Consider the following 12,852-nt stretch of genomic DNA (forward strand, 5'->3'; position numbering starts at 1 on the left):
ATTATATTTTTACATTTTTTATTTTTATTTTAATGGAATTGTAACTTTCTGCCGATATAAAAATCGCTCTGGGTGACACAGCGCGGGTCACCTCCACACACGGGGGACACCGGTCCATACTGTTCAGGGGAGGGTCCCTCTCACAGGTTGAGGAGCTTCTCATTGAGGGCGATCTGAGATTGGGTGAGGTTGGCCAGGTAAGTGACCATGAGCAGATCCTGTAGGGGGAAGGAAAAAGAGACACGACCATTAGAGGAGAGCTTGCATAGAGTTCACTACAGCAGAAGGACGAAGGGCTCATCTGGTGCTAGCCGATTGGCTGCTCAGATCACGTGGGGGGGGGGGGGTGGGCAGAGAGTTCTCAGCCCTGTGTAAGCTCTAAATGGCAACTAAGAGCTTACACAAGGCTGAGGCGTCTCTAACTGCCCCTATGTGACAAGGGTGGGGGGGACTGAGTTATCTACATGGTGTTCCAAAGTAAAAATAAAAAAGGTGACAGGAGGAGCTCCAGCACACAGCCTGTTATTGACAGTTTCAGCCCTGTTCCTGTTTGCAGGTGGAGGGGGGAGTCCCTTCCCTCCAACCAGCTGTCACTGATCTCTACAGAGTATAACTATCTCTCTGCCCCTTTTTATTCTGACAGCTCAGACAAGCTGTGTAAATTTAGCACTTTGAATAGCTGAAGAGAAGACTGCAGATAAACGGGTACAACTTATGTAGGAGGGCTTGTTTCGTCTCTGAGGTTGGTCCCTTAACTCGGTATAATGGAAGGGTTTACAATCACTAAATCCGGCACAGTACCTCCAGTATAAAGGACCAGCATTGGTGGCCCGGCCATAGACTTACATTAATGTTGCTGTTGAGCATGTTCTCAAAGTCCTCCGGGCCGATCTTGGGAACTTGGTTCACCAGATCCATCAGGAACCTTCCCACCGTGTTGTCCGCTGTGATTTTACCCGACTGAAATATCAAAGAATGCAAATAAGGTAAGTACCCCAGATAATACAGGACAGGAAACAACTGGTTACACTATGAGGGTGGAGAGCCAATAAAAAGGGTGGAGCCATCCCCAAACCCAACCGGAACATGACTCTGGCCCTTCCACAATTCAGTGTTAAAATATATGAAGAAAAAAAACACCACACACACACAATGTATGTGTGTTATTTATTGTAATTGTTTTCCTTAATTCTTACATTTGTTTTATATAATTAAAAAAAAAATTACAATATATGAAATCTCTCTCTCTCTCTCTCTCTATATATATATATATATATATATAGAGATGTGTGTTTTTTTGTTTTCATATATTGTAATTTTTTTCATTTTTTTTTTTAATTCTTACATTTGTTTAAAATATAATTTAAAAAAAAAATATATATATATATATAATATGAAAACAAAACACATACCGTGTTTCCCCGAAAATAAGACCTAGCGTTATTTTCCAGGAGGGCTGCAATATAAGCCCTACCCCGAAAATAAGCCCTAGTTTAAAATGTTTGTAACATCCTATAATACACTCTATTACAGTATTATATAATGTGTGTTTCTGTAATATAATTGCGGGGAAGTGAGCTCCGGCGGGTAACAGAAGCGCAGAGCGGCGCTATAACGAAGGTATTTGGCACAATTATATTACAGAAACGCACACATTGTACATTATATACTACTGCAATAGAGTGGATTATAGGATTTTACTAGGATTTTAACTCAGTTTACACTACGGATTCTTGTCAGGCAGGGAGAGAAGACAGCACATTACATGGTAAGACCTACCCCAAAAATAAGCCCCACTGTGTCTTTTGTTGCCAAAATTAATAGGTACACACACACACACACACACACACACACACACACATATATATATATATATATATATATATAATTATAGAGAGAGAGAGAGAGAGAGAGAGATGTGTTTTTTGTTTTCATATATTGGATTTTTTTTTCAATTATATAAAACAAATGTAAGAATTAAGGAAAAAAATTACTATAAATAACACGCACATAAATTGTGTGTGTGTGTAAGATAGATGTGTTTTGTTTTCATATATTATTGTAATTTTTTTTTTTTTATTATTATTATTATTATTATTATTATATAAAACAAAATGTAAGAATTAAAAAAAAAAAAAAAATTAAACACATTATAATTATAATTCTTTTTGTAATTATACAAAAAGAAAAAAAAAACTGATATATTACATATATAAAAAAAATCAGTTTTTCTTTTTGTATAATATTATTAAATAAAATTAGATATATATATATATATATATATTCAAAACAAAACCTGATAAAATTCGGTTTTTCTTTTTGTATAATAATTTATAATTATATAAAATGTATGTGTGCGTTTAATTTTTTTCCTTTTTTTAATTCTTACATTTTGTTTTATATAATAATTAAAAAAAAAAATACAATAATATATGAAAACAAAAACACATCTCTCTCTCTCTCTCTCAATAATATATATATATATATATATATATATATATATATATATATATATATATATATATATATATATATATATATATATATATATATATATACACACACACACACACACACACTTTGTATATATATATATATATTAATCACAACTGGATATAAGATATATGTGGGGGAGGGGAGGGGGGGGGGGGACTCACCAGCACGTCTTCCGCATACTGCAGCACGGTGGCCAGAGAATCCAGGAGGCGGTTGCCTGCGCACCCCACTTGCTCGAGGTCGGTGGTCAGGCCGATGGATCGGTTGGGGTTGAAGCAGGTTTTGGTGATCAGATCGACTGAAAAATGAAAAGAGAATTAGTGACAGAAGACGAGTTTCACCGTCCAATGAAATGTTACAAATATCACATTCTTAAAAGTGATAATAAAACTGCACATCGTTTCATATTTTGTGTCCCCCACCCCCACAGTGGAGGAATGTGAAAGCACCCTTAGCCGTTATGCAAACTGTAATACCTAAAAGCAACCACAAGATGGCGCTATGTATGCGTTTCCAACTATGTATGCGATCCCCCCTCCCCCCAACGGGGTCTCACCTCCGATCCTCTCCGTGTCATAGTAGACGTTCTGTACGGTCAGCGGGGTGAACATCACCCCCATCGTTTTCCCGGGAATTCCCATCGGTGTGCTGCACATGGAGAAAAGAAATAATGTATATATAATATTCATACGGGGGGGGGGGGGGGGGGATATAATGAGTCTGGCCCCGCCCCCTCGTTACCTGATGTAGGCCTTGATGTTCATGCGGCCCCCCTGCATGCTCGTGTCCACAGTCATGTGGATGGGGTTGGTGGCCTCCCGGCTGTAATACTCGTGGATGAGGACGGAATGTTCTGTGATGTCATTTCCTGTGGCGTACCTGCGGGGAGGAAGTTGTCGGTCACAACAAAAGAAAGGGGAAGATTTTCCCATATGGGCACAATGGTTGTCAGACCCCGCCTCCAGCTTTAGGATGACTCCACCCACACAGCCCCAGCATTAGATCATTTCTGAACATCACTCCATCTAAAACTAGTGGGGGGGATCAGCCAATCACTGGCTTCTATTACCTCTCAGGAGTTCCCCCTCCCCCACCAAGTCTCACTCGTCCTGCTGCGTTCCATGTCATAATATAAACAACCCTCCAATCAGGAAGAGGAGTCGTCACACACACACAACCATCCAATCAGGAAGAGGAGGAGTCACACACAACCATCCAATCAGGAAGAGGAGGAGACACACACAACCATCCAATCACTGGCTTCTATTACCTCTTAGGAGTTCCCCCTCCCCCACCAAGTCTCACTCATCCTGCTGCGTTCCATGTCATAATATAAATAACCGTCCAATCAGGAAGAGGAGGAGTCACACACACACACAACCATCCAATCAGGAGGAGGAGTCACACACACACACACACACACACAACCATCCAATCAGGAAGAGGAGGAGTCACACACACACACACACACAACCATCCAATCAGGAAGAGGAGGAGTCACACACAACCATCCAATCAGGAAGAGGAGGAGTCACACACACACACAACCATCCAATCAGGAAGAGGAGGAGACACACATACATCCAATCAGGAAGAGGAGGAGACACACAACCATCCAATCAGGAGGAGGAGTCACACACACACACACACCCATCCAATGAGGAGGAGGAGGAGGAGTCACACACACAACCATCCAATCAGGAAGGAGGAGTCACACACCATCCAATCAGGAAGAGGAGGAGGAGTCACACACACACACAACCATCCAATCAGGAAGGAGGAGTCACACACATACCATCCAATCAGGAAGAGGAGGAGGAGACACACACAAACCATCCAATCAGGAGGAGGAGGAGTCATACACAACCATTCAATCAGGAAGAGGAGGAGGAGTCACACACACAACCATCCAATCAGGAAGGAGGAGGAGTCACACACACAATCCTCCAATCAGAGAGGGTAGAAGAAGATCTCACCAGCCCATGATCTGCTCGGTGGAAGTGACTTTCTTGTGAAGCTCGTACATATTTTTGGCGAATTCCATGTCCACCGCAACCTACAGAGATCAGAGAGAGGTCACATATCGAGGGGGGGGGGGGGGGAGGGGGACAGAATAATGGGGGGAGGGGGGGGGGAGACAGAATAATGGGGGAGGGGAAGAGGGGGGGGGAAGAATAATGGGGGAGGGGGGAAGAAAGAATAATGGGGGAGGAGGGGGAAGAGTACCTCATCCTCGGACTCATTATGGGGGACGGAGAAGCAGTTGGTGATTTCCACGGAATGTTTATCGGCCGTTCCTGAAACACAAATCCAACATCACATGATCAGTACAGGGGCCCCATAGATACAACACAGGGGCCCCCATAGGATCAGTACAGGGGGCCCCAGCACAGGATCAGTACAGGGGCCCCATAGATACAACACAGGGGCCCCCATAGGATCAGTACAGGGGGCCCCAGCACAGGATCAGTACAGGGGGCCCCAGCACAGGATCAGTACAGGATCAGTACAGGGGGCCCCAGCACAGGATCAGTACAGGGGGCCCCAGCACAGGATCAGTACAGGGGGCCCCAGCACAGGATCAGTACAGGGGGCCCCAGCACAGGATCAGTACAGGGGGCCCCAGCACAGGATCAGTACAGGGGGCCCCAGCACAGGATCAGTACAGGGGGCCCCAGCACAGGATCAGTACAGGGGGCCCCAGCATATGATCAGTACAGGGGCCCAGCATAGGATCAGTACAGGGGCCCAGCATAGGATCAGTACAGTAAAGGGCCGCCCCCCCTCCTAGGATCAGTGCAGGAGCCCCCATAGGATCAGTGCAGGAGCCCCCATATGATCAGTGTGGCCCCCATATGTTCAGTACAGGAAGGAGCCCCCTATATGATCAGTGTGGCCCCTGGCGCCCCTCCCCCCACGTGATCAGACACCGGTCTCCCCCTCACCCAGCAGAGTCCCGATCACCCGTATCGCCCCCTCGTTCCTCCGCTCATAACTGTCCACTATGGAGGCCAAGACCACCGGATGAACCTTCACCACCGGGCCGTTCAGAACCACCGGAGCCCCGGAACTCGTCCCCTGGGTAGCCGCCATCGTTGTGTGCTGAGAGAGGGAGAGAGAGGAGAAAGGGGGCGGGGCCGGGACACGTCATACAACGCGACGGACCGGGGATTGGACGGAAGGGGGAGGAGGAGGCTGCGCGCGCCGCTCTGTGTCAGCCCTGAGCTGTGATTGGCTGGAGATGGAGGAAGCGATACACATTGTATTCCTCGTGTTCTATCCGCCAATACAGAGCGGAAGGGGCGCCCTCTGGCGGAGGAAGAGTATATAAGAGGAGGATGGGTCTCAGCTCCTCCCTATCAATGGCTCCATAGCTCAGGGGTTAGAGCACTGGTCTTGTAAACCAGGGGTCGCGAGTTCAAATCTCGCTGGGGCCTTCTTCCCTTTTATATCATGTAATTAGAGTGTGAGCTCTTGTGATCACTGAGGACGCTGTGTGTAGTCTGATCTCCCCGTCCACATCCGAGCGTAGGGGGAATTCGCCAATTATGACGCGGTTTGGAGCGTTTCTGCTCGTGAGGGCGCCGTACACGCGATAAACGCCCCGACAATGTCGTTTTGTAGCGAATGCGCTTTTTCCGCGGTGCGTTTTGTCGCATTTATAGCAGTTTGCGGCAAAACGCGCGTCTGCTACCGGCGCTTGTTCAATTACTGGCACTGTAAGCGCAATGTGCGTTTCCGAAACGCTTTGGCGCGCATTCCAGAAACAAAAACGTGTTCCCGCTATGCCGTTCTCACCGCGGCGTGTCGCAGAGGACCCGCCCCCCTCACTGGAATGGGAGTTTGTCGCCTGAAGCTCCTCCCAGTGCGGGGCGCGATCGGGTCACACCCCCCCCAGAGAGACGACGCAAGTAGGAAAATGGTTTACTGGGGAAACCCCCCTCCTCAATAAAACATGGTGTCCCCCCCTCCTCAATAAAACATGGTGTCCCCCCCTCCTCAATAAAACATGGTGTCCCCCCCCTCGTCAATAAAACATGGTGTCCCCCCCTCCTCAATAAAACATGGTGTCCCCCCCCTCCTCAAACCTCAAAAAAACATGGTGTCCCCCCCCTCCTCAATAAAACATGGTGTCCCCCCTCCTCAATAAAACATGGTGTCCCCCCTCCTCAATAAAACATGGTGTTCCCCCCCTCCTCAAAAAAACATGGTGTCCCCCCCCCCCTCAATAAAACATGGTGTCTCCCCCCCCCCTCCTCAATAAAACATGGTGTCCCCCCTCCTCAATAAAACATGGTGTCCCCCCCTCCTCAATAAAACATGGTGTCCCCCCCCTCCTCAAAAAAACATGGTGTCCCCCCCTCCTCAATAAAACATGGTGTCTCCCCTCCTCAATAAAACATGGTGTCCCCCCCTCCTCAATAAAACATGGTGTCCCCCCCTCCTCAATAAAACATGGTGTCCCCCCCCTCGTCAATAAAACATGGTGTCTCCCCCCCTCCTCAATAAAACATGGTGTCCCCCCCCTCCTCAAACCTCAAAAAAACATGGTGTCCCCCCCCTCCTCAATAAAACATGGTGTCCCCCCTCCTCAATAAAACATGGTGTCTCCCCTCCTCAAAAAAACATGGTGTCCCCCCCCTCCTCAATAAAACATGGTGTCTCCCCCCCCCCTCCTCAATAAAACATGGTGTCCCCCCTCCTCAATAAAACATGGTGTCCCCCCCTCCTCAATAAAACATGGTGTCCCCCCCCTCCTCAAAAAAACATGGTGTCCCCCCCCTCCTCAATAAAACATGGTGTCTCCCCTCCTCAATAAAACATGGTGTTCCCCCCCTCCTCAAAAAAACATGGTGTCCCCCCCCTCCTCAATAAAACATGGTGTCTCCCCCCCCCCTCCTCAATAAAACATGGTGTCCCCCCTCCTCAATAAAACATGGTGTCTCCCCTCCTCAATAAAACATGGTGTTCCCCCCCTCCTCAAAAAAACATGGTGTCCCCCCCCCTCCTCAATAAAACATGGTGTCTCCCCCCCCCTCCTCAATAAAACATGGTGTCCCCCCTCCTCAATAAAACATGGTGTCCCCCCCTCCTCAATAAAACATGGTGTCCCCCCCCCTCCTCAAAAAAACATGGTGTCCCCCCCTCCTCAATAAAACATGGTGTCCCCCCTCCTCAATAAAACATGGTGTCCCCCCTCCTCAATAAAACATGGTGTTCCCCCCCTCCTCAAAAAAACATGGTGTCCCCCCCCCTCCTCAATAAAACATGGTGTCTCCCCCCCCCCCTCCTCAATAAAACATGGTGTCCCCCCTCCTCAATAAAACATGGTGTCCCCCCCTCCTCAATAAAACATGGTGTCCCCCCCTCCTGAATAAAACATGGTGTTCCCCCCCCTCCTCAAAAAAACATGGTGTCCCCCCCCTCCTCAATAAAACATGGTGTCTCCCCCCCCCCCTCCTCAATAAAACATGGTGTCCCCCCTCCTCAATAAAACATGGTGTCCCCCTCCTCAATAAAACATGGTGTCCCCCCCCTCCTCAAAAAAACATGGTGTCCCCCCTCCTCAATAAAACATGGTGTCTCCCCTCCTCAATAAAACATGGTGTCCCCCCCTCCTCAATAAAACATGGTGCCCCCCCCTCCTCAATAAAACATGGTGTCCCCCCCTCCTCAATAAAACATGGTGTCCCCCCCCTCCTCAATAAAACATGGTGTCCCCCCCTCCTCAATAAAACATGGTGTCCCCCCTCCTCAATAAAACATAGCGCCCCCCTCCTCAATAAAACATGGTGTCTCCCCCTCCTCAAAAAAACATGGTGTCTCCCCCCCCCCTCCTCAATAAAACATGGTGTCCCCCCTCCTCAATAAAACATGGTGTCCCCCCTCCTCAATAAAACATGGTGTCCCCCCCCCTCCTCAAAAAAACATGGTGTCCCCCCCTCCTCAATAAAACATGGTGCCCCCCCTCCTCAATAAAACATGGTGTCCCCCCCCTCCTCAATAAAACATGGTGTCCCCCCCCTCCTCAATAAAACATGGTGTCCCCCCCTCCTCAATAAAACATGGTGTCCCCCCTCCTCAATAAAACATAGTGCCCCCCTCCTCAATAAAACATGGTGTCTCCCCCTCCTCAATAAAACATGGTGTCCCCCCCCTCCTCAATAAAACATGGTGTCCCCCCCCTCCTCAATAAAACATGGTGCCCCCCCCCTCCTCAATAAAACATGGTGTCCCCCCCCTCCTCAATAAAACATGGTGTCCCCCTCCTCAATAAAACATGGTGTCACCCCCCCCTCCTCAATAAAACATGGTGTCCCTCCCCCTCCTCAATAAAACATGGTGTCACCCCCCCCTCCTCAATAAAACATAGTGCCCCCCTCCTCAATAAAACATGGTGTCACCCCCCCCCTCCTCAATAAAACATAGTGCCCCCCTCCTCAATAAAACATGGTGTCCCCCCTCCTCAATAAAACATGGTGTCTCCCCCCCTCCTCAATAAAACATGGTGTCCCCCCCTCCTCAATAAAAAATGGTGTCCCCCCCCCTCCTCAATAAAACATGGTGTCCCCCCTCCTCAATAAAACATGGTGTCCCCCCCTCCTCAATAAAACATGGTGTCCCCCCCTCCTCAATAAAACATGGTGTCCCCCCTCCTCAATAAAACATGGTGTCCCCCCCTCCTCAATAAAACATGGTGTGTCCCCCCTCCTCAATAAAACATGGTGTCTCCCCCTCCTCAATAAAACATGGTGTCTCCCTCCCTCCTCAATAAAACATGGTGTCTCCCCCCCTCCTCAATAAAACATGGTGTCCCCCCCCTCCTCAATAAAAAATGGTGTCCCCCCCTCCTCAATAAAACATGGTGTCCCCCCCCCCCTCCTCAATAAAACATGGTGTCACCCCCCCCCCCCCTCCTCAATAAAACATGGTGCCCCCCCTCCTCAATAAAACATGGTGTCCCCCCCTCCTCAATAAAAAATGGTGTCCCCCCCTCCTCAATAAAACATGGTGTCCCCCCCTCCTCAATAAAACATGGTGTCCCCCCTCCTCAATAAAACATGGTGTCCCCCCCTCCTCAATAAAACATGGTGTCCCCCCTCCTCAATAAAACATGGTGTCCCCCCCTCCTCAATAAAACATGGTGTCTCCCTCCCTCCTCAATAAAACATGGTGTCTCCCCCCCTCCTCAATAAAACATGGTGTCTCCTCCTCCTCAATAAAACATGGTGTCCCCCCCTCCTCAATAAAACATGGTGTCCCCCCCTCCTCAATAAAACATGGTGTCCCCCCCTCCTCAATAAAACATGGTGTCTCCCCCTCCTCAATAAAACATGGTGTCCCCCCTCCTCAATAAAACATGGTGTCTCCCCCTCCTCAATAAAACATGGTGTCTCCCTCCCTTCTCAATAAAACATGGTGTCCCCCCCCTCCTCAATAAAACATGGTGTCTCCCTCCCTCCTCAATAAAACATGGTGTCCCCCCCCTCCTCAATAAAACATGGTGTCCCCCCCCTCCTCAATAAAACATGGTGTCCCCCCCTCCTCAATAAAACATGGTGTCCCCCCCTCCTCAATAAAACATGGTGTCTCCCTCCCTCCTCAATAAAACATGGTGTCCCCCCCTCCTCAATAAAACATGGTGCCCCCCCCCCCTCCTCAATAAAACATGGCGTCCCCCCTCCTCAATAAAACATGGTGTCTCCCCCTCCTCAATAAAACATGGTGTCCCCCCCCCTCCTCAATAAAACATGGTGTCCCCCCTCCTCAATAAAACACGGTGTCCCCTCCCTCCTCAATAAAACATGGTGTCCCCCCCTCCTCAATAAAACATGGTCCCCCCCCCCCTCCTCAATAAAACATGGTGTCTCCCCCCCTCCTCAATAAAACATGGTGTCCCCCCCTCCTCAATAAAACATGGTGTCCCCCCCTCCTCAATAAAACATGGTGTCCCCCCCCCCTCCTCAATAAAACATGGTGTCCCCCCCTCCTCAATAAAACATGGTGTCCCCCCCCCTCAATAAAACATGGTGTCTCCCCTCCTCAATAAAAAATGGTGTCCCCCCCTCCTCAATAAAACATGGTGTCCCCCCCCCCTCAATAAAACATGGTGTCCCCCCCCTCCTCAATAAAACATGGTGTCCCCCCCTCCTCAATAAAACATGGTGTCTCCCTCCCTCCTCAATAAAACATGGTGTCCCCCCCCTCCTCAATAAAACATGGTGTCCCCCCTCCTCAATAAAACATGGTGTCCCCCCCTCCTCAATAAAACATGGTGTCCCCCCCTCCTCAATAAAACATGGTGTCCCCCCCCCTCCTTAATAAAACATGGTGTCCCCCTCCTCAATAAAACATGGTGTCCCCCCCCTCCTCAATAAAACATGGTGTCCCCCCCTCCTTAATAAAACATGGTGTCCCCCCCTCCTCAATAAAACACGGTGTCCCCCCCTCCTCAATAAAACATGGAGTCTCCCCCCTCCTCAATAAAACATGGAGTCTCCCCCCCTCCTCAATAAAACATGGTGTCTCCCCCCCTCCTCAATAAAACATGGTGTCCCCCCCCTCCTCAATAAAACATGGTGTCTCCCCCCCTCCTCAATAAAACATGGTGTCTCCCCCCCTCCTCAATAAAACATGGTGTCCCCCCCCTCCTCAATAAAACATGGTGTCCCCCCTCCTCAATAAAACATGGTGTCCCCCCTCCTCAATAAAACACGGTGTCTCCCCTCCTCAATAAAACATGGTGTCCCCCCTCCTCAATAAAACATGGTGTCTCCCCTCCTCAATAAAACATGGTGTCCCCCCCTCCTCAATAAAACATGGTGTGTCCCCCTCCTCCTCAATAAAACATGGTGTGTCCCCCCCTCCTCAATAAAACATGGTGTCCCCCCCCCCTCCTCAATAAAACATGGTGTCCCCCCCTCCTCAATAAAACATGGTGCCCCCCCCCTCCTCAATAAAACATGGTGTCCCCCCCCTCCTCAATAAAACATGGTGTCCCCCCCCTCCTCAATAAAACATGATGTCCCCCCTCCTCAATAAAACATGGTGTCCCCCCTCCTCAATAAAACATGGTGTCCCCCCCTCCTCAATAAAACATGGTGTCCCCCCTCCTCAATAAAACATGGTGTCCCCCCCTCCTCAATAAAACATGGTGTCTCCCCCTCCTCAATAAAACATGGTGTCCCCCCCCTCCTCAATAAAACATGGTGTCACCCCCTCCTCAATAAAACATGGTGTCTCCCCCCCTCCTCAATAAAACATGGTGTCCCCCCCTCCTCAATAAAACATGGTGCCCCCCCTCCTCAATAAAACATGGTGTCACCCCCTCCTCAATAAAACATGGTGTCCCCCCCTCCTCAATAAAACATGGTGTCCCCCCCTCCTCAATAAAACATGGTGTCCCCCCCCTCCTCAATAAAACATGGTGTCCCCCCCCTCCTCAATAAAACATGGTGTCCCCCCCTCCTCAATAAAACATGGTGTCCCCCCCCTCCTCAATAAAACATGGTGTCCCCCCCTCAATAAAACATGGTGTCCCCCCCCTCCTCAATAAAACATGGTGTCCCCCCCTCCTCAATAAAACATGGTGCCCCCCCTCCTCAATAAAACATGGTGTCACCCCCTCCTCAATAAAACATGGTGTCTCCCCCCCTCCTCAATAAAACATGGTGTCCCCCCCCTCCTCAATAAAACACGGTGTCCCCCCTCCTCAATAAAACATGGTGTCCCCCCCTCCTCAATAAAACATGGTGTCCCCCCCCCTCAATAAAACATGGTGCCCCCCCTCCTCAATAAAACATGGTGTCCCCCCCTCCTCAATAAAACATGGTGTCCCCCCCTCAATAATACATGGTGCCCCCCCTCCTCAATAAAACATGGTGTCCCCCCCCTCCTCAATAAAACATGGTGTCCCCCCTCCTCAATAAAACATGGTGTCCCCCCCTCCTCAATAAAACATGGTGTCCCCCCTCCTCAATAAAACATGGTGTCCCCCCCTCCTCAATAAAACACGGTGTCTCCCCCCTCCTCAATAAAACATGGTGTCTCCCCCCCTCCTCAATAAAACATGGTGTCCCCCCCTCCTCAATAAAACATGGTGTCTCCCCCCCTCCTCAATAAAACATGGTGTCCCCCCCTCCTCAATAAAACATGGTGTCTCCCCCTCCTCAATAAAACATGGTGTCCCCCCCTCCTCAATAAAACACGGTGTCCCCCCTCCTCAATAAAACATGGTGTCCCCCCCTCCTCAATAAAACATGGTGTCCCCCCCTCAATAATACATGGTGCCCCCCCTCCTCAATAAAACATGGTGTCCCCCCCTCCTCAATAAAACATGGTGTCTCCCCCCCCTCC

At 49.1% G+C, this 12,852-nt stretch overlaps 1 protein-coding gene and 1 non-coding gene across 2 annotated transcripts; one reads left to right on the forward strand and one right to left on the reverse strand.

The window, feature by feature from the left end:
* Position 1: 1 nt before the first annotated feature.
* EIF3F (eukaryotic translation initiation factor 3 subunit F) lies at positions 2-5,629 on the reverse strand. The gene is made up of 8 exons (XM_040333911.1): positions 5,442-5,629; positions 4,723-4,793; positions 4,473-4,552; positions 3,238-3,375; positions 3,053-3,144; positions 2,658-2,794; positions 847-960; positions 2-218 (listed from the first exon to the last, which is right to left on the reverse strand). Exons 1-8 carry the CDS (start codon positions 5,587-5,589, stop codon positions 141-143), a joined length of 858 nt encoding a protein of 285 aa, XP_040189845.1. The 5' UTR covers positions 5,590-5,629; the 3' UTR covers positions 2-140.
* A 231-nt stretch (positions 5,630-5,860) lies between these two features.
* Positions 5,861-5,933, forward strand: TRNAT-UGU. The gene has a single exon. It is a non-coding gene; the product is annotated as a tRNA-Thr (tRNA).
* Positions 5,934-12,852: the final 6,919 nt, after the last annotated feature.

Source organism: Rana temporaria, chromosome 13 (genome assembly GCF_905171775.1).
Source record: "Rana temporaria chromosome 13, aRanTem1.1, whole genome shotgun sequence".
NCBI classification, from domain to species: domain Eukaryota; kingdom Metazoa; phylum Chordata; class Amphibia; order Anura; family Ranidae; genus Rana; species Rana temporaria.